The 27,700-nt window shown below is 38.0% G+C and overlaps 2 protein-coding genes and 1 gene segment (V, D, J or C); 2 read left to right on the plus strand and 1 right to left on the minus strand.

Moving 5' to 3' along the window:
* LOC311284461 (Ig kappa chain V-III region MOPC 63-like) overlaps positions 1–27,700 on the minus strand; it is a 945,935-nt gene that overhangs the window by 509,484 nt on the left and 408,751 nt on the right.
* slc6a16b (solute carrier family 6 member 16b) lies at positions 686–12,468 on the plus strand. Of its 2 annotated transcripts, none has more exons than XM_084399111.1 (12): positions 686–967; positions 3,064–3,268; positions 4,575–4,732; positions 4,898–5,018; positions 5,783–5,958; positions 6,321–6,431; positions 6,999–7,240; positions 7,474–7,645; positions 8,154–8,355; positions 8,482–8,641; positions 8,723–8,885; positions 9,906–12,468. In XM_084399111.1, exons 1-12 carry the CDS (start codon positions 965–967, stop codon positions 10,182–10,184), a joined length of 1,992 nt encoding a protein of 663 aa, XP_084255237.1. In that variant the 5' UTR covers positions 686–964; the 3' UTR covers positions 10,185–12,468. The 2 variants fall into 2 exon arrangements, with proteins under 2 accessions (XP_084255237.1, XP_084255236.1); XM_084399110.1 differs by lacking the exon at positions 686–967 and adding an exon at positions 1,846–2,052 and having other exon boundaries at positions 9,906–11,271.
* The window catches only part of slc17a7b (solute carrier family 17 member 7b), a 19,593-nt gene continuing 13,518 nt past the window's right edge, over positions 21,626–27,700 (plus strand). Inside the window, exons 1-2 of the mRNA XM_084399468.1 lie at positions 21,626–21,769; positions 26,708–26,960. Of these exons, the coding sequence (XP_084255594.1) occupies positions 21,705–21,769; positions 26,708–26,960 (318 nt within the window). The 5' untranslated portion in view covers positions 21,626–21,704. The remainder of the gene's footprint in view (positions 21,770–26,707; positions 26,961–27,700) is intronic.

Here is a 27,700-nt window from a genome sequence, read left to right on the forward strand (position 1 = left end):
ATTCCTCAAAATGAATAAAAAGTGAAATGCAAACTAGCTTATTGGGCAAACCTGCAATAATTAAATATGTTTACATTATGTAATACACAAATATACTTTATGTATTTAATCTCACTTTATTAAGAAATGTATTTGCTGCTGACCCTCGATGACTCAATTCAACCATACGAATAAGCAAAAATGACTTTAGATGAACATCACATTTGCTGTCTGAAGTAAGTCTTGAACTTACTGAAAGGTTAGTCTACTGTACAGGCGTGAATTTGCATTTCCGTCAGCCTGATTCTTATTCATTTCACTTTTGGTGCGAAAGGGCCTTTACATTTGCCAAATATATATATATTTTTTTGTTATTAAAAACAAGCAAGCAAGCAAGCCAAGCCCAGGAGGAAAAGTAACATAGCCAATGCATTACTTTCCATAAAAAGTAACGCAATGTTACCTCAATAGGCAGTGACCCAGAATGGCAATGCATTACTTTTTAAAGTAACTTTCCCTAACACTGCGTTTTACTAAATATCCCCTTTAGTTGAAATAGTCAATGAAATTTTAGTCTGTTAGGTCATATCTGCCCACCTCTGTGCAGTTTGTTTCCCATGCTTTTTCCGTGCATGGGTCCTGAAGCACACACGATTGTGGGCGGGGCCTGGCTGTGTTTTGGTCTGGTGTTGGGCGGTTCTTACTTGAGATTGACAGCTGGAATGTGGAAGGATTCAACAACGTGGCAAAATAAACTCCAGAGGAGGAATGAACTTTCTCTACTGGGCTGATACAGCAAGTGTACTTTATAATGTAAACGATCGTTTAGTCCCGACTCTTTTTCACTGCTTTACTGGTCCATTGGGTCCTGACATTTCAGCTGAATTTTAAAAGTCTTGGATCATTAATTTGCTTTGTATGTCTGATCTTCAGAGGTCAACGAGGAGGTTCTCGTAGAGGAATCTGCTACATTATCAGTCACAGGATGGTATGTTATAACAAAGATGGTTGATTATTGTGATTCACTTATTAAATCGTATTACATCTACATAGCAGCCAAACGCAGTTTTAAAATGTAAAAAATTGTCAAACAATATCTATGTAGTTTGTATGTTGCTTATGAGTCTTATGAATAATTTGAAATAATTGAAGGCTATTATTTACCCTGGCAAGGCTTCTTTGCATTATATGAGAATAGTTTTGAGTCAGTTGGGTCACTTTGACAGTGAAATAAGATGTTAAGCGCGTCATGAGCTGACAGCGCCACGTGTTGGTGCCTTCAATCTCGGTGTAATTTTCTTGCTTTATTGCATCAGTCATCAGTGAAACTTCCTGAAGGAAACGCAGAGCCGCATGTCAACGGTCCAGCATATAGAAAACCATAATAAAATATTTAAAAATAAAAAATTCAGCTATTTTACATGTAGATGGTTACTCTAGAAATAATGACTGATGGTAAACTGATTCGATGCGTTGCAAGGAAAAACAAAGTGAAACTTTGTTGTGTGCGTTAGATAGAAGATATATGAGAAATGTGTAGAAATAACTAACGAAATAAAAACAACTAAGAGTAACACTAAAGTATTTTTGTAATCTTTCGCGATTAATACTAAAACATTTTATAATATTTTTTTTATAATACTTAATAACTTTATAACTATACATTCAAAAAACGTTTTATACTTTCACTTGATACGTTTAAAAACTAAAGAGGTGATATTTCAGGCTAAAGCACGCGCGCTCACAAAGCCTCGAGCGTCGTCAAGTGGGCGGGGTCTTATAAATGTGGGCGGGCGCGCGCGCGTAGGAGGGGCGTTGCCTGAGGTTCCGCAAACCCACAACCACTAGTACGGAAGAGTAAAACGCGGGCAAAAATAAGCGTCGTTCTTTGTTCCTCAATACGTCAAATTATTATTCCAGTAGTTTGAATGTGTACGGTTCGGTTAGGGAAGCTGTGAAGTGATTTCTTCAAAGAGGATTTGAGCCGCACGCGTATGCCGGTGACAATAGGGCGCGCCATAACTCATTAACACGTGCGCGTGTTTGAGAGTCCGAAAGAACGAAACAGCAGCGGTGAGAATTTATTTAATGCATATATTTACTATATATTCATGAAGGACATTCATACTAAGTTTAATTGATTTACATGCTAATATGGACGCATATATTGATAATTATTTCATTTTAGTTGCATATGAGATGTAACGTTACCAGCTTATCTTTGACTGGTTAAACTGCTTTATTGGCTCTGCGGTGTTAGATCTCTCAAAACAGCGTTTGGTTTTTGATTCATATTACACTAAAGAGCTTATTTATGCAGATATTCAATTGATTACTTGGTTTAGAGTGGGTTTAAAAGCGACAGTTAGGCAATGTTTCCTGCTGTCAACTGCGCATGCGCTCGCCCACCCACACCATGTTGATGTTAATGTCAGGGAATTTTAAAAATGGTTTTCCTGACATTGAGAGTTATTTTTTTTAGGCTGTTTTTGACTTTGAAAGTGGGCTCATCTCATTTAGGTCCATTCTATTTTACATTTCTTACTGTTCTTACTGTTTTGGATCCTAAAACACTTGATTATTTTATTATTATTATTATTATAACTAGTCTTTTTATAGTTTTTGTTGATGATAGTAATAGTACATTGATTATTAGTATGCAGTAGTATGTTGTAATTTGTGTTTTGAAAGATGTTATGCTATAAATCTAGACCAAGCTTTTGTTTCATTGCATGTCATAATTCCCTTTATACAGTAACCTGCTTTGGCTTCACGTTGCATATTATAAGCAATTTGCGCCGATATAAAATCCATGTCCAATAATCGCAATTCACATCAACACTTCTTCTCATGTAGTTTTTACTCCATCTTTTGTTTGGACTGATCACTCAGACGGAAGTGAACTTCAATAGCAGTCTGACAGGAAGCATCACACGTGATTGAGCAGTTTTATGACTGAACTGGCAAGATAAGATCGGTTTTTATAGCAGCATATTTTATAACAACGTCCAATCTTCAAAGCAGCAGCCTGGCTTTATGTGTGATTTATCTGAATATGAAAACAAGCTTCTGTTTCTCTCTCAGATGACGTCAGAGAAACCCCCGTTACCTGGAGACGGCCAGCGGGACGAGGCTGATCTGGGCTCAGGGGTCGAGCAGGAGGTCACGCTGGAAACGGCCCGAGACGGCTGGGACAGTAAAGTGGAATATTTCCTCGCTCAGCTTGGATTCAGTGTGGGATTGGGAAACGTGTGGAGGTTCCCGTACCTCTGCCATCAGAACGGAGGAGGTGAGTGAGGAGGAGATGGGTTTGATTATGCAAAGACTATTCAGGCTTATATTTAAAGTCCCCCTGTAGTCAATCATGTTATCCCTTAAAACTCATCTTTGATCACCAAAATTACATAGTGAAATGTTTTTTTTCCTTGAAAAATAATCTCCATGCTTTAAAATAGCTTGAATGTAATGCAGTCTACACCCTTGCCACATTTAATACGCGGTTCTGTGAATATGAAAATGAGCCCCGCCTCCACTCACTCGTTGAGGATCACACATTGATCTGATTGGTTACAAGGTAGTTTGTGACGTCAGAAACACCAGCGATTTCAAACTGTGTTTTCGAGACTGTCTTTGGTTCACTGCAGTTTTAAAGAGAAAATACTCAGCAATGGTGTCGACTTATGAATTTACACATGGTTTGTTTTAAAGCATATTAAAGGGTTAGTTCACCCAAAAATGAAAATTCTGTCAGTAATTACTCACCCTCATGTTGTTCCAACTCCGTAAGACCTTCGTTCATCTTCGGAACACAAATTAAGATATTTTTGATTAAATCTTAGAGTTGTCTAACTCCTCCATAGGCTTCTAAGGAACCGAAACTTGCTGGCCCAAAAAATGTATTAAAGACATCGTTAATATAGTCCAAGTGACTCCAGTGGCTCAATCTTAAGTTTATAAAGCGACGAGAATACTTTTTGTGCGCAAAAACAAACAAAAATAACGACTTTATTCCACTATTCATTTCCTTCTCTCTGGGCCTCGGGTCTTTTTGCGTAGTGTTTAAGCGTAGCGCGTCTGTGTTGCACGTCACCACGTATCACACATGACAAGCGTCGGCCAATAGTGAGCCTACGTGGTGACGTGTAACACAGACGCGCTGCGCAAAAACACTACGCGAACCAACTAGAGGTCCAGAGAGAAGGAAATAAATAGTGGAATAAAGTCGTTATTTTTGTTTGTTTTTGCGCACTAAAAGTATTCTCGTCGCTTTATAAACTTAAGATTGAGCCACTGGAGTCACTTGGACTATATTAACGATCTCTTTAATACCCTTTCTGGGCCAGCAAGTTTCGGTTCCTTAGAAGCCTATGGAGGAGTTAGACAACTCTAAGATTTAATAAAAAATATCTTAATTTGTGTTCCGAAGATGAACGAAGGTCTTACGGGGTTGGAACAACATGAGGGTGAGTAATTTTTGGGTGAACTAACCCTTTAAAAACACCACATAGACATATCTAAACAACATTAAAAGTTGGATTTTCACCACAGGGGGACTTTAATAATTGTTTTGTTTCAAACATTGTCATGTGTATCAGGAGCGTTCATCTTGCTGTATGTGGTGTTGATGCTGCTGGTTGGAGTGCCGTTGTTTTTTCTGGAGTTGGCGGCTGGTCAGAGCATCAGACAGGGCAGCATCGGCGTCTGGAGGCACATTTCTCCAAAACTGGTTGGCATTGGCTACTCCAGCTGTGTGGTGAGTAATCTCTAGCGTGATTGGCCGATTACACTGGTACATGCATTGCAGAAAACATAATACTGAAATTGTGAACATAATTAGCAGACTTACACAAAATTATCATAACAGTTATTGAATTTAATGCTCATTGGTTTTATTTTTTTCTCTCTTTTTATTTCCCAGGTGTGTTTCTTTGTAGCTCTGTATTATAACGTCATCATCGGTTGGAGTATCTTCTACATGGGAAATTCTTTCCAGAATCCTCTACCATGGGAAAAATGTCCAACAGAAGGGAACTTCACTGGTGAGGATTTGGAGTGTGTAGACACTTTTCCATTACCCTTCAAATTGCGCAAATTGAACATACGGCCAATGGAAACGCATCAATTTCGCAAAAACTCACATAAATCGCAAAAAAAGTTTTTACGCTCGCATGAGGAGGTTTTTCAGGCAATTCAGAAAAGGAATATTTCGCAAAACTGAAATGGAAACAGTTTTTGAGCATTTACAGGTCACCTGACGTACATAAAAGTTGATCATTCTTTAAAGATGACGCGGTATGTTTGGACAGAAGACGAGAGAGTTGTTTATTAAACTCATAAAAGACAAAAGTGTCACGGGAATACTGGATTCTAAACAATGAAATGCTGCAATTTATCGAGACCTTGAAGCAGATATGAGAGAGAAACGCCTCACATGTGTCGCTCACAAGTAAACAGGGCTTTCCTTGCCATTAATGCTTGGAAAACATGCCTGTGTGTTAATTAAATGTGTGTTCCATTAAAAATAATGGCTAGTGCAGTGGCTGGAATATATGTGAACCTACCAACATCCGTCGCCATGATTTTTGTAATGACTTATCGCGTTTTAGTCGCATAACATCGGTGAATGCAAACGCCGTCATTTCACAATAGTTTTTAATCGACATTTAGATAATATCTGTAATGGAAACGTGGCTTGTGTTATGCAAGATACAATTTTAGTAATTCTCACTTGAGAGATTAAATATGAGGACCTAATTCCAGAAATGTGACAAAAAAAAAAAATGCATTTGTTGTTTTTACTCAGTGAAGGAATGTGCCGCCAGCTCTCCAACGTCGTATTTCTGGTACCGTAAAGCTCTGGACATCACCGACTCCATTGATGAAACGGGAGAGTTAAACCCCATCATCACTGGATGTTTGCTGGCCGCTTGGGTCATCGTCTGTCTGGCCATGTACAAGGGCATCAAATCTACCGGCAAGGTACAGTGAGTGTGTGTCGTGGATGTAACATTAGTGTTATAAAAGGTACTGTTTATATGCAAAGTAATTATTTAAAAGTTTGATTTAAAAAAACAAACATGCAATAAGTATTTAATAAATAATTATAATATATATTTTTTAACTATTTCTAATGCAAAATAATAAAAAAGAAAGTTTGATTTAAAATGCAATTATTGTAATAAAAAAAAAAACTATTTCTATGAATATTTATTTATTTATTTATTTTTAATGGAAAAAAAGTTTGATTTAAAAAAAAATGCAATAATTAAAAAATGGCAAATCAAACTTTCTTTGTTTATTGTGTGTTGTAATTTGATTATTGAGGATATTGATGTGTGCAGGTGATGTATTTCTCCTCGGTGTTTCCGTACGTGGTGCTGCTGTGTTTCCTGATCAGAGGCGTGACGCTTGACGGAGCGTCTGAGGGCATCAAATTCATGTTTTACCCCAGAGTACGTAGATGAACACATGACTGTTTTCTGCGCTGCATGTTGAGTTGAGCTCCAGAATATGAGCAGGATTTATTAGACACCATAGTCCATAAGAAGTGTCTTCTCTCTGTTTTATGTTATTAATTTAAATCAGTATTGCTTTAGGATTATTTATGTACCAATATAGTATTTATTAATATTTTAAATTGCCTTTTTGTATATTTTCAGTTTTCATTTTAGTTTGGTTTTAGTAACTTTCTATGCTCTTGTCATTTTTATATATATATATATATATATATATATATATATATATATATATATATAGTTTTTATATAGTTTTAGTACTTCAGTTTAAACTTATGTCAGTTAGTTGCTAAGGCAACATTTCTAGTTTAAGTTTTTCATTAAATATATTTTATTTAATTTAAATTACCAAATTTGACAAATGCTGCTTAAAATGAATCTCTTCTTCTTTTTGTAAGTATTATTATTATGATCGTGTGACATGTTTAGTGTAACTTGGAAGCAGTTCACAATCAATTTCCCTAAGTGAGTTTAAACCCTCTTCTGCTGTGGTGTTTCTCTCAGCTGGAGATCTTGGCTGACGTTCAGGTGTGGCGTCAGGCGGCGACTCAGGTCTTCTTCGCTCTGGGTTTGGGTTTCGGTTCTGTGATCGCCTACTCTTCCTACAACCCGCGGAACAACAACTGCCATCGCGACGCGTTCACCGTGTCTGGCGTCAACTTCCTGACGTCTGTGCTGGCCTCGCTGGTGGTGTTCGCTGTGCTGGGCTTCAGAGCCAAAACCATCGCCACTAACTGTGTCAAACGGTCAGTATGCAAGTTACACACAAATGATTTGGGATTGTTTGATCCTCAAACATACTGTATTTTAATAAATTATAGCTTTGCAAATAGGTCTTGTAAAATGGCTAACGTGTAATGTTGCTACAAAGCATTAAAATGGTTGCGTAACATTTAACGATGGTGAAATGAATTGAATGCTTTCAATATATTTGACTGAATCTTTAAGATGCTGAGATGAATGGTTGTGTATGTTGCAGTAATCTGAAGGCCATATCCAGTGCTTCTCTCCCTGACCTCTTCATCAATGCTTCAAATGTGGAGAACCTCACACTAAATGAGTATGAAGAGTGGTACAGGAGTGAGGGCCAGTATCTGAAGATCCCCGATTACAACATCACCGCCTGCAGCCTGGAGGAAGAACTGAAACAGGTACGGAAAATATACATTATATAGAATGACATTTTCTGATGAAAATCTAAGTAATGCAAAACTCGCAATACATTTTTATTGATGGAATGTTCTTGGTGGTTGCTAGGGCAATGCTGGAATGTTTTGGGTGGTTGCTATGGCAATGTTGGAATGTTTTGCAGGTTACTAGAGCAGTGCTGGAATGTTCTGGGGGGTTGCTAGGGCAATGCTGGAATGTTTTGGGTGGTTGCTACGGCAATGTTGGAATGTTTTGCAGTTTGCTAGAGCAATGCTGGAATGTTCTGCGGGGTTGCTAGGGAAATGCTGGAATGTTTTGGGGGGTTGCTAGAGCAATGTTGAAATGTTCTGGGTGGTTGGTAGGGGACATCAAAAATATGATCTCTAGGTCTAAAATAAGTCATGGAGATCATGAATAAAATCTTAAAAGGCTATTTCTCTAGTTATCCTCCATTTCTAAAGTGACTCTCATTGAAGGTGATGATCTTCTTTCTCTCTCTCTCTCTCTCAGGGTGTTGAGGGAACGGGTTTAGCGTTCATAGCGTTCACAGAAGCCATGACGTTGTTTCCCGGGAGTCCGTTCTGGTCGGTGCTGTTCTTCCTCATGCTGCTCAATCTGGGATTGTCCACTATGTTCGGCACCATGGCCGGAATACTGACACCGCTAACAGACACCTTTAAGACACTACGCAATCACAAACTCATCTTCACAGGTAACACACTGTTTCCATTAAACATGTATCAATTGTTCTGTTGTTCTTGTTTATATTTGGATTTTGCCAGTAGTTTGAATATGATTGGTGTGTTTAATCTTTGTGTGGTGTTTCTCTCTCTGTCAGTGTGCAGCTGTGTGTTGGGCTTTCTGATCGGTCTAATATTCACTCAGCGCTGTGGAAACTACTTTGTGACGATGTTTGATGATTATTCCGCCACACTTCCGCTCATCATCGTTGTCATCTTTCAGACCGTCAGCGTGGCCTGGGTTTATGGAGCCGACAGGTACCGCAGACTCTCAGTGCGCGAGTAGAAGTGTTTCGTCATCTGGTTGAATGCATAAACGAGATGTATTTATTAATGCAGGTTTTTAGAGGACCTGAAACAGATGTTGAATCGGCCGGTCCCTGTGGTGTACAAGTACCTGTGGAAGTACGTGTGTCCAGTCGCTATGCTGGGACTCTTGGGTGCCAGTCTGCTAAAGATGGTCCTGAATCGCCCTACATACACCGCCTGGAATAGAGAAAAGGTCAGATCATAAGTAAACCATTACCTTAATCTTTAACCCTATAAAGCTACTGTTTCATATTTATATATGCTACTTTCTAAGACCTATAGATTATTAACATGATCAAAACTTCTCTGAAAAACCTGTTGCACACAATCTACTTACATGCCTTCTGTCGTCTGATTGATAGTTTATTCTTTTTTTAGCAAGTAAAGAATCTTTTAGTATAATTGTATAATTGTGTCTTTTTACTGTGAAATCTGCACTGATTTTTTTAAAGTCAACATAAGAGCAACTTTTATAGTGTTGAACACTTCAGTCAGCAATTCTGACTTTATAATACGCAATTCTGACTTTATAACACACAATTGCGACTTTGTCACGCAATTCTAAAATAAAAGTCAGAATTGCAAGATGTAAACTAGCAATTTTAAGAGAAAAAAGTCAGGCAAGGCAACTTTATTTACTTGATTATCCATATATAATTCTTTTGAAAAATCACATTGAAATGTGAGTCAAATATGATCATCAGGCTTTTGAGGAAGGTTCATTTGTTCTTCTCAATCATCATTGTAATGCATTGCATTACAGGTTTTAAAACTACAGAGCTTTGATCATAAAACTAAGCATTTAAATATCATATAAGACATATTATTAGCAGATATAGAGTGATGACTGATATTTATGTGCATTTTATGCAAGTAGTCTGCTATGCTGTTATAAAAAATTCATTGATTTACATTAGAAGCGAACAGAATTTTACTTTCCTTTTTAGCCATATAAATATCAGCATCTGCACCAAATTGCATATCTGTTTGATCCTCTGAATCAAGGCTTTTTCTTCTTGTGTTTGAGCTCCATATTCTCATTATATGAACCATAAAAGCCTGAAGTATCAAATATGAGTCTTAAGAAAAATCACACATGCAAATGCAAATATATTTTTAGGTTTTGCTATAAGTTCACACACAAAAAAAAAAACTGTCATATATGAGGCTTTACATGGTTAACATTTTGTTTTTGTCCTACATTTCCCCTCAGGCATCTAAGGAAGATCTCCCTTATCCTGGTTGGGCGCTTGCTGTCCTGGTCACACTCATCATTGTTGCGTTCCTTCCTGTTCCCATCGGATACCTCCATTCCCTCCTCCTGGACCGGCTGGGCCAGTCTCCCGCTGACACTGAGGCGAGATACGAGCCGTGTGCCACTACAGACACAGACCTGACCCCTCTCGACACCTTACACCCCCTGCTCGAGGAAAACCATCATTCCCATTCGCCAAACGGCCACATTGAAAGTGTCCAGTCAAGTGTATTATGAGAAAGTGAGAGGGAAGAAACTACAGTTTACAAACATCTCAGAAGGATCTATTTCAATCAAGATCTTTTTATTTGTACTTTGCTGTTGGGAACAATCATTCTTATGTGTACATGCATACAGATGGGCACAAAAATAACTGACTTTAAAGGGTTCGCTCACCCCAAAAAGATGGTCATCAGCTTCACGTTCACGCGGTCATCTTGCACCATCTGGAGTTTTCTAGCCAGTTGTGCAAGTTGCGCCAAAACAGATTATATTCAAATGCCTATGACTTGCATTATATTCAGTCTTCTGAAGTCATACACTAGCTACTGTATTTGAAAATCTTCCCGGTTTAAACATGTTACATATGAATATGTTGTTTACGTGCACCCGGAGTAACGACTTTGATCGTTTTCTTTTTTCAAGTGCACTGTCGCTTTAAGTAGACGTATAATAATGGTACTGCTAAGCCATACATGCGTTTGCTGGGTGCAGGTGAACGTTAAACAACGATGAAAGACTATATTTACAACGGTCCAAATATTTGGTTACTGATGGTCCTGCTGGTTTAGTGATCTGATGAGTTTTGTATAAAGGTGTTTCATGATGGCGGGACCCATCGGTGTTATGTGAACTCTATGGTACTGAACTCCGTCTCCGTTGATGTATGAATTATACCGCAGAGGTGGAATAAATAGTTCAAAACAAGAATATAATCATTCCTAGAAATTCCAAAATGATGTTTAAAGTTAAATATTCCATAGGTGCTTTTGGTCAATTAACACTGTTATGAATCAAAACACAATGACATCTCAAGAGGACAGCCAGGGTCAAAGGTCATCAGCCAGGGTCAAAGGTCATCAACCATGATGGGTAATAATGACAGTAGCTTTAGAGTGTTAATGTTGATCCTCCCTGATATGTTCTGTGTTAAGTGTCATTATTTAAGTGGGTCTGTACGTAAACATCTGTAAAAAGATCCTGTGTTCAAAATTGCTTTTGAACTATTAAATATTCACACGTAACTAAGTTTCAGAATCAGACCTACAACACAAAGGCTGCGTCTTGATTAGGTACTTATTTTAAATAATTACTTAACGACCGCAAAAAAAAAGTGTGTTCTATATAGTATAAATGAGTGTAGTATGAATGTAATCTAGACGTACTGCATTCGCCATGTTATCATGTGATCTACCAGCGTCAGTTGTGTCACTTCACTGTCATTCACAGATCCTCTCCTGTGGCCTCATGGGATAGTAAAGTGTCCATCAAATGCTCACTTCAGAATCCCAACGGATGAATTGGGTCATCCAGGGACTTTTTCTCTACTCTTTTACGAGTCCTGTAATTTCAGACGTACTACTGTCACATGCTGTTTCTCACCTGCTATATCGTAGGGAAGTGTGTGTGATTTCAGATGCAGCCAAAGTTCTCAGATGGCTGAACTACAGGTGAATCTCAAGAACAACACTTGAGAAATGTCTGGGTCCTATTTCATCTTAATGTTCTTAAGAATAGACTTAATTGTTTCTGCATAATATGACACGGACACATATTTGTGAGGGTAAAACATCTGTTGGGTCTTTATTTATTTGAATGTGAGTGATTTTTCTTGTGTGTGTGTGTATTGTTTAATATTCTAGGCTCTTTTTTGAGCATGAACTACAGCCATAGGGGGAAAATAGATTTAAAAAAATGTTTTTTATTTTATTTTATATAATTCCAGTTGTTGTTTGCATGTGACACAAATGCAAATCTGATTTATTATTAAGTATCTACATGCAACAGAATTTTCAGAACAATTTTTAATTTTTATATTGTACATAAATGTTATTGTTGCCTGTTTTTATCTGTAAGATGTTTTTATGGCCCTTGTTTTATTTTCCCTCAGACGTGCGTTTCTGAAAGTGAACATCTGACCCACAGGCCAGACATTTTATGGCTTATAGTCATTGTGAAGTAATGTTCTCTGCCTCTCACAGGGGTTGATGGGTCTTCTGTGTTTGTTCAGTATTGAACACAGTTTGTTCTGGTCCTCAGTGATAAATATGATGAAATGATAATTTAATATTTCTTGTAGAATACTTGATAAATCTGTGTTTTTGAAGCGTAATTTCTTCTCTTTGATGTAAATGTCCCGTGCTACAGAATATTTTCTGTTGCTTTTTGTCGAAGTCAGAAATGACTCTGAGGTTTTCAGTTTGTGTGAATGTGTTTGATGGTCACGCTGAAACAGACATGTTGTACAGTTTGCCTCATTATGATGATCTTGTTTCTGTATAAATGTTTATTTGAACTCAAATGAGATTCCTTTTTTTTTTTGGCCTGTAAAGGCTAATTATTTGCATGAAGGAGTGTGTGTGTATGTATGTGTGTGTGTGTGTATATATGTATATGTGTGTGTATATACACTCACCTAAAGGATTATTAGGAACACCTGTTCAATTTCTCATTAATGCAATTATCTAATCAACCAATCACATGGCAGTTGCTTCAATGCATTTAGGGGTGTGGTCCTGGTCAAGACAATCTCCTGAACTCCAAACTGAATGTCAGAATGGGAAAGAAAGGTGATTTAAGCAATTTTGAGGTGGCATGGTTGTTGGTGCCAGACGGGCCGGTCTGAGTATTTCACAATCTGCTCAGTTACTGGGATTTTCACGCACAACCATTGCTAGGGTTTACAAAGAATGGTGTGAAAAGGGAAAAACATCCAGTATGCTGCAGTCCTGTGGGCGAAAATGCCTTGTTGATGCTAGAGGTCAGAGGAGAATGGGCCGACTGATTCAAGCTGATAGAAGAGCAACTTTGACTGAAATAACCACTCGTTACAACCAAGGTATGCAGCAAAGCATTTGTGAAGCCACAACACGCACAACCTTGAGGCGGATGGGCTACAACAGCAGAAGACCCCACCGGGTACCACTCATCTCCACTACAAATAGGAAAAAGAGGCTACAATTTGCACGAGCTCACCAAAATTGGACAGTTGAAGACTGGAAAAATGTTGCCTGGTCTGATGAGTCTCGATTTCTGTTGAGACATTAAGATGGTAGAGTCAGAATTTGGCGTAAACAGAATGAGAACATGGATCCATCATGCCTTGTTACCACTGTGCAGGCTGGTGGTGGTGGTGTAATGGTGTGGGGGATGTTTTCTTGGCACACTTTAGGCCCCTTAGTGCCAATTGGGCATCGTTTAAATGCCACGGCCTACCTGAGCATTGTTTCTGACCATGTCCGTCCCTTTATGACCACCATGTACCCATCCTCTGATGGCTACTTCCAGCAGGATAATGCACCATGTCACAAAGCTCGAATCCTTTCAAATTGGTTTCTTGAACATGACAATGAGTTCACTGTACTAAAATGGCCCCCACAGTCACCAGATCTCAACCCAATAGAGCATCTTTGGGATGTGGTGGAACGGGAGCTTCGTGCCCTGGATGTGCATCCCACAAATCTCCATCAACTGCAAGATGCTATCCTATCAATATGGGCCAACATTTCTAAAGAATGCTTTCAGCACCTTGTTGAATCAATGCCACGTAGAATTAAGGCAGTTCTGAAGGCGAAAGGGGGTCAAACACAGTATTAGTATGGTGTTCCTAATAATCCTTTAGGTGAGTGTATGTGTGTGTGTATGTATGTATGTATGTATGTGTGTGTATATGTATGTATGTATGTGTGTGTGTGTGTATATGTGTGTGTGTGTGTATATACGTGTGTGTGTGTGTGTGTGTGTGTGTATATATACGTGTGTATATATGTATGTGTGTGTGTGTATATTCTACAGTCCTCTTTAGTCTGTTTTTGTGCTGGTCGTTGATGTGCAGTCGTCGTCGTGTGTGTGAGAGCTCAATGATCCTGGGATTTCGGTTGTCATGGAGTGAATCTCCACCCTGGAAAGAGACGATCCACAAACAAAGTGATGCTCAGCACAGCTGAAAGACAAGAATCACTGGAGGAGAAAAGTTCATAACGACTGAGATCAGAAACCCTGTGGAAGGTATGTAAAAACAGACATCTTTAGCATGTTGTTGACCTGCTGTTCCTGAGATCTGCGTCTTGCTTTGAATTCTAGAATTATGTATTCATTTAGATTTATTTCTTGAGTTGATCAGGATATAAATGTGCAGAATGCTCATGTAAACCTGCAGATGAAGAACTTTATTTCATCATGACCTCTTCAGATCAGATCAGGCCAGAGGTTCAGTCCATTCAACAACCGGAAGGATCTTGTTCACTTACTTATGCACTCGTTTGATGATTCTTAATTAATATAAAGTAAAAGTACACGTTTAATCTGCACATGATCCTAAGTCCAAATTTAGTGCTGATAGTTTAATATTTTTATGTAAATTTAATTGTAAGATATAAGAAGGTCTAGAATGCATTAGAGGCGGCTCTCGCATCTGGATTGATTTCATTGCCTTTCAAATTGAATTATTATAATTTCTTTTTAGTAAATGTAATAATCCCGATGACAAACCCACAGAAGTGGGTTTTTAATATTCTAATCAGCTGGCACAACTTACCCCACCACACCGTCTAAATTGTGTTCTGTCAAGGAGAAATTTTAACTAAAACTAAATCTATATTTTAGCCTGCTTTGAACTGAAATGAAGTGTCTATAGGATAAATGACGAATAAGTGATGCGCATAATTCATAAACTAGCCACGATGATTCAGCCTAATTATATGAATATTTGAATAGTGAATGTTTAATGTTTAAAAATAAAACGTGTAATGTTTTGTAACGATTTGTAATGATGTTTGTAGTAGAATTTCTAGTTTATGGAGGCAAATTGTTCCCTGCCATGCAGAAACTTTATTTTGACATGCAAACATGTGTCTCAGCACGAATCTCATGTGCATCTCTCAATAACAAGATATGATCGGCCTTTTCTGAACATGAGTTCAGTGCTGGATTTAGATCTGAAGCACAAATCACTGCCTGAAAACTTTGATGAATTCTATACAATTTATTCAGTTGAATTGAGTGCATATGTATGTATTTCTGAAATATATAGTACCAGTCAAAAGTTTGGAAACGTTATTGTTTGTTGTTGAAAGAAGTCTCTTATACTCATGGCTGCATTTATTGCAGAAAAACTGTACAATTTAAAACAATGGTTTTCTATATAATATATATATTAAAATATAATTTATTCCTGTGATCAAAGCTGAAATTTCAGCATCATTACTCCAGTCTTCAGTGTCACATGATCCTTCAGAAATCATTCTAATATGCCGATTTGATACTCAGTTATTGTCAATGTTGTGTTATTATGTGAGCTACAAAAGGAAAGGAAATCGAAAAATCATGCGAACTCATCATCGGGATGAACTGAGACTGAGTCCCAGAGGAGAATGAAACTGAATGCTGTTCTGCTCACGGCCACTAGAGGACACTGAAGAATTCTGGATGATAAACGGATTTTCTCTCATTAGTGCTTCATTATCATGTGTGTCAGGATCTAACTAGTTATTTTTTTATAAATAAATGACATTTGTTTGTTTGTTCTAATGATTCTCTCTCTGTTTGCAGGATGCTCAAGTGGACTCTGGTTCTGCTGTGTGTGAGTGTGTGTTTGGGTCAGAATCAAATCAACACCGACCCGGCAGAAGAAGCAGGACTGACCTCTGATCAGCATGACCACATCACACTGAGACAAACCTGTAAGACACACACACACACACACACACACACACACACACACACACACACACACACACACACACATATATATCATCATCTATCATCTGATGCGTGTTTGTTCTCAAACATTTCATTATGACCATCTAGATGCTATTTTATTTTATTATGACCGCCGCTAGCATAGCTAGCGAAAGCAGTCATATAGGGATTGTCAAAGTTTTATTTTTTGTCAATCTACTGCATTTTCCGTCAACGATACCAGGGACACCGAAACACCGGGGAACATGAAATTTGGTGGGCATGTAGCCCCACTAGACTTTTACGGAAAAATTTCGTTTGGTCCCCGGTCCCCGCGCTGGGCCCCCCCAAACCCCAAAAATGCCGTTTTTCCTAAATAACTACTTGAACCGTGGCACCGAGGATGAAGAAATTTTTATGGTATGTTGCACTTAAGGGCCCACATCAACCTAGCCCATAATCACTCATTTGTGATTTGCGCCCCTCCCATAAAAAATGAAAATGCAATATTATTCTGCTTTAATCGCCCCTATCTTCAGTGGAGATGTTCAGAACTGCACCATATTTCATGTGTATGATTAACTTGACATCCTCTGGGGGTATGCTAAGTTTCGTAGAATTTCATCCATGGGGGGGTGTAAAATAAATTCATTTATGTGCACATTTAGTGACTGTACACTCATCGGCCTGTAGATGGTGCTGTTGAGCGAAGGGTTGCTGGTTTAGGATGATACTGTCACACACACACATGCAGGAATACAAACAAACGCAAGCATGCACACACACTGACATCCACACGCACAGACACACACCCATACACACACATACAAATCCACATGCACAGACACACACACACACACATGCGCACACACAAACACACACACATACACACACACACAGACAGACATGCACATACTACTACTTTTTTTAGGTATATACATAAACACGCAATACAGCCAAATTGCTCCACGTCATTTATTTTTGTGGAAAGCCAGTGCAGGCCTGAGCGGCGGTCATATTTTGTACCGCCATGCGGTACATCTAGTTTCATTCCATTTTCTTATATTATTTTTTTTACATTTTATTTTATTGTATGGTCTGGTCCAGATACACAGTGTGTGTGTTTTCTACTGACAGATGCTCATTTGACGATGAACAACAACAAGCTGGCCGTGTTCATCGCTGCTGCTGTAGGAACTCTGACGCTGATGGCTGTGGTTTACTGCATCTACAACCAGTTCTACAACAAAAACATTTATTCACACACTCAGCTGCTTGAATCTGGTACACACACACACATACACACACACACACACACACACTACTTAGATCCCTGATATAAAGTACCCAAAATAAAATCATAGCACACAGTGACATTACAAAACATATACATTTTTCCAAATCTTAGACTTTTTAGAGACCTTGTTTTAGATGGTGACACTAATCCGTCACGGTGCAACAAGCACTTAAAAAAACTTGATTATAAAATAGAATTATCGTAATAAATGTCATTTGAATTGATTCTCTATTGCAAAGTATAGATAAAACGTTTAATCTAATTTTAAAATGATTATTTCACCTAAAGGTTGTGTGTGCTTTTTAATGTTTATTTGCGTACATTAACTATTCTTTCAGTAGCTCCAGGTAGATTAATAATATATAATGCACATAATTAATAATACACACATAGTGATGAGTTATAATCTGTGTGGTTCCCTGTCAGATATCGCTCTGGATCTGAGCAGCTCGTCCTCGTCTGTGTTTTCTGGTTATGTGATGGAGGGATGGATGCAGCAGAGGATGCAGAAAGGTGGAGGAGGGAGTTACGGATCTCTCTCCGACACTCCTTCAATAATCACTCTTCCTCCTCCTCTTTCACCTCCTCAGCGAGCGTCTCCCTTTCACTCGCTCTCTCTGTCCCGAACGCCGCCTCTGAGGACCATCTCAGCCCAGGATCTGGAGAAGAGCTTCCTCTGAGCCCGTGTGTGTGTGTGTGTTCTCCCTTTCACTCGCTCTCTCTGTCCCGAACGCCGCCTCTTAGGACCATCTCAGCCCAGGATCTGGAGAAGAGCTTCCTCTGAGCCTGTGTGTGTGTGTGTGTTCTCCCCTTCATTCGCTCTCTCTGTCCCGAACGCCGCCTCTGACGACTCAGCCCAGGATCTGAGCCTGTGTGTGTGTGTGTGTGTGTGTGTGTGTGTGTGTGTGTGAGAGAGAGAGAGAGGGTTCATTTTACAGCTGTATGCAAAAGTGACGTGACCTCTGACACATTATACGGCTTCTATAACCTCTGCTGCAAACATTTACACTTGACTACCCTCTTCAGATTTCAGCTCAGGGCTGCTGTTATTGTGCTGAATGTAACATTCTTTAAAGATTTAATGATACACATGTTCTATTCTATTGTTCACTTCTCTTGTGTGTTCTGTTCATTTCTGTTCGTTTGTTTTCTATTAGTTCTTTTTATTTTTATTATTTTCTTTGCTATTAATATAATTTTTTTACATTGCTTAAAGATTTTGTGAATAGAACGCTATCCTCTTCTTTCTATTCTCTTCATTTATTTTCTATATTCTATTGTTCACTGATGTCCTCTGTAGTCTGTTATATTCTATTCATTTCTGTTCTGTTGTTTTCGGTCCTATTCTATTTATTTCCTTTGCTATTAATATACAGAATATACGATTTTGTGATTGTAAAATTCTATTCTTGAAAAATGTAATTATTTGAATAGCATGAACTGGAATGGAATGGAATTCAAATGGAATAGAAATGACCAGAACAGAATTTGGCTCAGCTGCATCTGCTCTTGTAGGAAACAATATTTGGTAACACGTCACATTAAGGTTCATTTGGTTAACATTAGTTAATGCATTAGGCATCATGAAATAACACAATTCTAAGATAACACAAGATTAATATTTGTCATAAGTTGTATAAATTAACAATGTATTTTGAAATAAATGAATTATCAGTGGATGATAATATCCACTAACAATAAAAACTTTGGAGTCTGTACTATTTCTTTTTATTATTATTTATCATCAATTTAATATGTAGTTTCTGAATAAAATAATCACTTTCTTTACAAAAAAAAAATCATCTTTGTTTAGCTGTTTATTTATTTTTTAAGAAAATATTGGCCTTTAGCTTCAATTACGAGCTAGATCAGTTCTCTAATATTGGAAACATGTTTTGTTTACTTGTAATTACTCAGTAAATGTAAAATGATCGTTGTTTGCTCAGGACTAGGGAATAATATGTCTCTGTATCCACAATACTGACAGACAATCACATTTTAGGGACAACGTTAAACTCCTTGTTCGGGTTGATTTCAGGGTAAGTTAAAGGACGAAATACCGTGTGTTTGATAGGAATGTTGTTCCAGGACCAACAAAACACCCCGTCCTATTCGGCGCATTCACAGCTCGGGTTCTTGAGTTGTTTGTAGTGGCATATTGTGTCCACTAAGTGTGTCTCGCATCTTATTTGCCTTGTGGATTAAAATTAGACAGCTAGTGTGCGTGTATGCCAGAGTTAGGGATCGGAGCCCGATCACACACACACACACACACACACACACACACACACAGACAGAGAGAGAGAGAGGGAGGGTTTAAGTCGTGTGAGCACGCCGGCTCTTCACTCTTACAGATTTACTCTAATCTCATTTCAGCACCTTGGACAGTGACACACATTGACACCAGACCTCCATGTTCATTACAACCCCAAAACACAACCACAGCGTGTCTAGTTAAACTAGTCAAACTGTTTCTCTGAGTTAACAAAATATCGTTGATACAACTCGCAAATAAAGTTGTTTAGACACTAATGCTGGTTTCATTGTCTTGTACCCCTGGCATTTCTCCAAGAATTGATCCACCGGTATTCCTTTGGGAGTGTCATTCCAGGAATTATGTTTGAGGCACCGGACGTGGAATTATGTAGGCCTATAAGGCATTCACACCAGTTTTGTTGTTTGCCACTTTAAATGCTCGCGCTCAGAATGGATTTTGATTGGCTGTCAATGTTTTTTTTATCGTTCATAAGGGGATTTTTTTTTTTTTTTTTTTTTTTTACAGTAAAAACGATATTGTTTCTTTGTGTCTTTATCGTTGTGGTGTGGACTTAATTTTTCTCATAGAATTAAGGCCCTTTCACACTAAAAACGATAACTATGATAATATTAGCAGCCACACAAACACTTATTAGCCTATAAGCACATGTATGTATTTTGCCGCTTTAAAAGCTCAAGCAGGAGAGATTCTGATTGGCTATTATCGGCTGGAAAAAATCGTTTTGAAAGTAATTCCAACCCTGTAGTTATCATTATAGTTGTGGTGTGGACTCTATTCTTTTATATTTACAACGATTTTTACAATTAAATGTTGTAATGTTATCGTAACACCGTGCCCTAACTACACGCGACGCGCGATAAAAGGTATATTTTCCATGTTAATCAGAGTTTTTGTCCTAACCAGCCGCGACGGCGACACGCGATGATTCTATTTTAGAAACGGTTTCTATTTTTCTGAGACATTGCGGCTGGCACAACAAACACAAAGTGTGGCAATGATAATCTCACACCGTGTCCTAACCAGACGCGATGCGATGCGATAAGATTCCAGCGACAAATAGCATGGACAGTAAAAGAAATGGACACAGCGACCCCTTGGATTCAACGGAGGAAAGTGAAGTCAATTAGAAGCACTCACTTTCTGATGGCTGAGCAAACTGCGCAGACTCAAACTGAGCTTGATGACGTAGATGTCTTCTAGTAGCTGTGCCAAGAGAAATCTGAATCATTCCCTTCCGAAACTTGCAGAGAGGAGAGTGTGAGTAGGAGGTGTCCAGGAGCTAGGAGCAGGAGAAACTTTTGCTCAGTATTCTGATTAATTATTTTGTCATTTTGCCTCCACGTCCCCCCGATTGCCCGCGAGCTTCTCCTCCTGTCCATACGGTAATCTCTCTACTGTGCGACAGAGAGTCGCGTGGTTATGGCGCAATCGTTAGCCTATTTTTACAAAAACTGCTTTTACGGGGCCATAACGTAAGATACAAGGTAATGGAGCCTTTTATACATTTTCGTGTTTCTTAATAAATAATGGACAAATGAAGTTTTTAAACGCCTCAAATGTAAATTTATTCGCTGTCAAAGTGACGCCAAAATGAATGGGAGTCAATGGAATGCTAACAGCAGATGATGGTCTGCTAATCAATGGCGGCCCCAGGGAAGCTTCAGTTTTTTCTGAAAGATTACCCCCCTGCAAATAATTTATCTGCCCACACTAGACGCGTCGCAACTGCGAGATGCGTCAAAATCAATCAAAACCCACAGCCAATCAGAACAGCGTATGGGCGGAGTCAGCCAATCAAAACAGCGTGTGGGCGGAGTCTCGCGGCAAGTGCACAGCACCAGAGAGTAATCTCGACGGCACTCGCAAGAAAATGGAAAGTATCAAATTCACAAATATTAGGCCTACACCATTTAAAGATTATTAAAAATACATAGGCTACTGAGTTACTAAAGCAATCTTTGTCAAAGAATACACTTGTTTGTTCACAGTTTGAACGTTCTTGTTTCCATTTGTTTAATTTCAAGATCTGAGGTGAATTATCCATTGTTGCTTTTAAAGCTACAAAGCTGGAGCACTAAATGATATTCAAAGTCACATTGCATGCTTTTAACATTAAACAAAGCACATATGTATGTGTGTGTGTGAATGGGTGCATGCGCGCCCGTGTGTCTGCGTGAGGGAGAGTATTAGCGTGTGTGTGTGTGTGTGTGTAAGGGGGTAGGTGAGTGAGTGCTTGTGAGAGCAGGAGCGCGCAGATCTCGCCCGGTCCCGCAGTGAGTTGTAGATGATGGAGGTCCGACCTGAGCGCTTTAAAGCAGCAGCGGCCAAGACACTTGGAAGAATAAACCGGTAAGACGCAAAAAAATACTTATTCAAGTTTTAAAGAAACGCCTAAGCCGGTTTATGTGTTCATTTTAACAGTTGAATGTCTAATTCTGCACAGTTAAAGCATTAAAATAGAGCTGAATGAGGTCTAATTCTGATCAAAACTATTTAGCCAATAGTTGATATTTATCAGAACATATATTGTCAAGATAAGATGTTGAGATGGAGATGGTGGGATTATAGCATGTGACCTGAGGTACAGGACCGCAAACACGCAATACAGTCATATAGAAGATAAAGACAGGATTTAAGTCTCTCTTTCAGTGCTTTGATGCTTGTTTCAGTGACATTAGACATTGAAGAGATACTCGTTTGTGTAGTTGTTTGTCTAGTGTGTATGTGTGTGTGACTTTATTAACGCGACCAGATTAACTCGACTGGACTCTATTAATAGCGACCCTTGTCCGGTTTGTGTCGTCACATTTCACCTGTCAGGTGACCACTTCCGTTCTGCATCATGGCATCATGTAAAGATGCCCAGATTTAGAAAATACACTTAATATGGTGTTTATGTTACTTTAAGTGTACTGATCATTTAAAACTCTCCCTGGTAATATAATATATTTTTTTTGTTGAGTAGTACTGTTCAATTGTATAGACATATTTGACCTTAATGTAGCCTATAATGAATTTAAATGCATATTTTACAGTATCTATGGCATTTTTTATTATACCCTTTACAGTGTTAGTTACCATATATAATGTCCACATTTTATATTAAATTATTATTATTATTACATTATTATAGCTGCACTTTCAGGATTTTCTCATGCGACATATTTTCAGGAATGCGACATATTCACTATACCTTATTTTTTTGGCAGCTAAACTTGTAAACTTATAATTGAGATTAATTATAAAATAATTTTAAATTAATAATATAAACTTCCCTCACAATGTTCCTGTTATAAATGGGAAAACCAAACAGTATTCATTATGTAGTGCGAAAGAACACTTGTAATGCACCTGTAATAGATTTTAGATTGTAATTCAGTGAAAAAGATGTATTAAAGAGAACTATATTGTGATAAAGCAAAAAGATAACGAATTAAATATGAAATGCTTTCTGAAACAAGCAATCAAGACTTTTGTTTCAGCAGTAAATTGTTAAATATTGTTTTGTAATGAACACTGGTTAAGTATTAATGTGTCAATTAATACTTAATGACATTCAATATTTAATATTATAATCGATTCTTCAATGTCAATGGAATAATTACAGTAATATTGAAGGCGTTTGGCATTTATCCCCACGGGCAAAAAGTCTTCGTATTTAAATGATATATATGCAGATAAATATGTTATTCATTTAATCAGTGTTTATACTTGTGAAGATCAAATCAACTTTCATTGATCTGTCACATTAGCATACTGGGAAAAACACAATCTCACTCTCTCTCTCTCTCTCTCTCTCTCTCTCTCTCTCTCTCTCTCTCTCTCTCTCTCTCTCTCTCTCTCTCTCTCTCTCTCTCTCTCTCTCAATGTTTCTCTGGATTTTGAGCGGTCTTTAATGTGTAAATCCAGTCCTGAAATAGATCTCCAACTAACCTGCTGCTAGTTAAATCCTCTCTCTCTCTCTCTCTCTCTCTCTCTCTCTCTCTCTCCCTCCCACAAGTCATCACGGTCGTCCACGTCACGACTGCTATTACTGGACTGGACAGTGTCATTAAACTGCTAGTTCTTCCTGCACAATGTGAGGATGTTGTTACATATAAACGGCCATTTAAAAGCTCAATTCTCTTTCTTGAGTGTGGATTCCTCTGTAATCAGATCAGATGGGATCAACAGGTTATTATATTGGCCAAAACACCCCTCCTCGTCTGCGATAGAAACATGTTACCGTCTGCTCTTCTGATGATGCCGTGCACGTGTGGTTGAAACCGTTGTGTGTTTTGTGCTGTACGAGCCTTAAGCAGAGCACTTAACCTCACGTTCCTCCAGCGGACTGAAGCCGTAAGAAGCGTTAGATTAAAAGTGTCTCGCTAGCAGAAAGTCTGGTTCACTTTGCAGCTTATTCTGGACAGATTTAAACAGGAACTGACGTGGACTGATGCATAAAGTGACCAGCAACAGTTCAATTCGGTTTTTTGTGACATTTAGTCAATCTGAAATTACACTGAAATGTGTAAGAATTTCTGTCCATCCAAAATTAAATATAAGAAAAATAATATAAAAATAATAATAGGCATAGTTCCTCTGCATAGTGTTATATAAGATAGTATTATTAAGATTTTCAATTAACTTTTATTTTTATATTTTCAGTGTTCATTTGAATTTTAGTTACATTTTTGTTGCGTTATTGTCATTTCTTTACTATTTAGGTCTTTTTTTTTGTTGTTCAGTTTGTTTTTTATTACAGTGCTTCAGATTAAACATTCCAGTCGCCTTTTCATTTTCATCTTATTTTTAATTGAATTAAATTAAATTGATTTGCCATAGTACTGCTACACATCTGAATGACTAAGCCTAAACTGAGTGTTTTGTTTGTAAATGGTTTAAATGCATCTAATTGTCCTCAAATACATCAAAATCTCTATTTACCTCTTTAAGCGTACACTGTAAAAAACAATATATATATATATATTTTTTTTACTACAATTGAACACTTTTTATTTGTAGAATTTACTAGCAATTTCTGAGCGCAAATGCTTTCAAAGTATTTTTAGTGTAGATGGGAAATATGGAACTGGATGAACTGATTTAGGAGAACAGAGAGGAAGAATGGATGGATGAAGGGGGAGGGAGAAGAGAGGCAGAAAAAGACTAAAATAGAAGGTTTGATCAATAATTCAGGCTCTGAGGAACATGATTATTTCATCAGCTGCAGTGGTGCTGTAACCTGACGGTAAGAGTCTGTGCTTAACAGTGATGAGAGATTCACATGGACGTTCACTACTGTACCAAAGGCCAGATCTTTGACACGTCTGATGTGAAATTTTGTGGTCTTTAAGTCAAGCTTATTATTCCCGCTTATATTTAGGGTTATTGATGTGCCCAAACCTCTAACGTTGATCGTGTGTGTCTTCCTGCAGTGTTTGTCCTCCAAACATGAACGAGTCCTCAAATCATGTGTTTTATTGAGGGAATTATTGTGCTGTTACTTCACTAAAGTCGTGTCCCAAGTGTGTCACCATGCAATGTGCACTACTGTATGTGCTCAAACTGTGTAGTGTATGAATTTTATAAGGTCATTCCCCCTTCGTTACATAATTAAAGCTGTGACAGTCGAGTGCATGACGTGTCCAACATTCCACTCTTCATTTTTTCAGTCAATGAAGTGCATCATCCGGGTTTTTAAAGTGCACTTTTTCTATTTGGAAAACTCACCACTCGCACTATTTATGCTACAAAACGTCATAGAATAGTGCATAAGGATGCGAACTGGGAGTTTTGTACAGTCAAACACCACTCACAGATTTTTCTGAAGATATTTATGAATATTTAATGTGATTCTGTGAAGGAAACTGCTGCTCTCATAGCATGTTACTGTGTGTTTAATCTGGATTAGATGTGACACATCGGTTCATTAGGAACGTGAACTGGGAAGCGTTTTACTACTGCCTCTTATTTTTGTTTTATGAGCATCAGAAACTCGATTCACAGCATTAAAATGTCTTTAAAAGCAAAACTCTGAGATGTTTCTCCTAAAACTCCTTAGCACAAACACAAACAGATGCATATAAAAATTGTCATACCTTTAGAGCTTAGAGCTATAAATTAATTATTGCTATATGCAAATTAATTATTAATGTGCACTCAAAAATATTTATGCTTCCATTTAAGATGAATGTATTTGAATTGCATATATCGATCGCATGAATCGATCCATTTGGATTACACAGTTTATCATACATTAACTAATAAACTTAATGTGATAGTCAGTCATACATAAACATGTAAGATTTCTGCACTCAAAAAAATCATATTATTAACTTATTTGATTTAAATAATCATATTTTCAGGATGCATTTATTCAAATTTCTTAGAATCAGCATAAATGTGTTCAGGGTGAGTTATTATTATTTTGGTAACACTTTACAATAAGGTTCCTTTATTAAAAATTAGTTAATGTATTAACTAACATGAACTAACAATGCGCAATACATTTATTACTGTATTTGTTAATCCTTGTTAATGTTAGTTAATAAAAAATAAAGCTGTTCATTGTTTGTTCATGTTAGTTCACAGTGCATTAACTAATGTTAACAAGATTTTAATAAAGTATTAGTAAATGTTCAAGATGAACAAATGCTGTATAAGTGCAGTTCATTGTTAGTTAATGTTAACTAATGAACCTTATTGTAAAGTGTTACCATTATTTTTTATTCAGTTGACATGGCTAGCTGTGCAACAAGCAATATTCGATTAGTTAAAATGTATGAGATTTTATTGATTGATTGATAATAGTAATATGAACCTGGTTATTGCATATTTAACCGTTTATTAGTGAAATCTGACGTGTTACTCTTTTCATTTATGCATGACTGACGCATCACATTACATTTATTAGTTTGTGCTAAAACTGTGTAATCCAAATGGATGAAATATTTACATGCTGTTCAAATACATCCAGAAAATCTTAAATTTAGCCGTAATAATTGAGTGTGGAGCAGCTCAGGGTATATCTTATAAGAATTAGATGAGATACTCTGGTTTCTTGATCAATCTGAGCACATTTGAAGCCTTTATTAAGGTTTGTTTCTCAGGAGACCCTCAGAATCACGAGTCTTCAGCAAAAGCCTCCAGCTCTCTCATTACCGTCCAGGGAGAGAGAAGTGAGATATTAAAGAGATTTTTCTCAGTTGTCTTTCCCGCAGGCAGCTGATCCTGACGTCCCACGGCTTTAGTGGTGGATGAAACAGTTTAAAGAGCATAATGTGTGTTGGTGTGTGTGTTTGTCAGGGTTCTAGAGAAGCGTCAGGAGAATGGCGAGACGATTGAGTTGTCGGCGGAGGGTCGTCCTGAGCTCCAGGAGGAGAAGGATCTTCCGGTTGTGGACTGCACGTGTTTCGGCCTTCCCCGACGCTACATCATCGCTATCCTGTCAGGCCTGGGATTCTGCATCTCCTTCGGGATCCGCTGTAACCTCGGTGTGGCCGTGGTTAGCATGGTGAACAACCACACCGTCTATAGAGAAGGCAAGCCATACATGGTGGTAAGTTGGATTTCGTGTGCGACCAAAATTCAGAACTATTTTCACCCTTTCAAGACTTTCCATGCAAATTTGCCATTGTTCTCGAACTCTTAATGTCATTATATTTCCATTCAAAGTTGCAAATTTAACTTCCTAAACATTTAAACATTTGCGAATAAAGCAGCGTTTCCATCCAATGTGTTCAAGAGAACAAAATCGCCACTTCCTGGGAAATTGGCGCAAAATATATGTAATAAAATGGAAGTTGCTGTAATCGGTGACGCCACTCTGGCTCTTTATTCCTTCATCATAAATGACTTGCGTCTCAGAGCGGAAATGCATTAAACGCTGTCATGATCTCTTGCGTTCGGATGCTGGTGTTTGGGAACGCAATCGTGCGAGACTGATCACAGACTAGAACGACCAAACCAACATTTGAGATGCTGTGATGTGATTGGTCCGCTGTTATCCAATCACATTCTCAGTTGAGGCAAAGTCAAGGGAGTTTTTTTGTTGCACATTGAGGGATTTATTATGTAAATGTGTTTCCATCGTACATTACTAAATGTTGTGATGTTATTTTCATCAAGATGTTGTGTTGTCAGTGCAAGAGTCCAGCACTCTGTAAAGTCTCCTCCAGCACATCCCAAACACTTTCAATGAATTTTAGCTCTGGATTCATGAGAGGAAATGATTCTTCAAGCTTTTCACAACCATTCTTTCACAATCTGAGCCTGATGAATCTGGACATTGTCATCCTG

The sequence above is a fragment of the Rutilus rutilus genome (assembly GCF_951802725.1).
Source record: "Rutilus rutilus genome assembly, chromosome: 24".
Classification (NCBI taxonomy): domain Eukaryota; kingdom Metazoa; phylum Chordata; class Actinopteri; order Cypriniformes; family Leuciscidae; genus Rutilus; species Rutilus rutilus.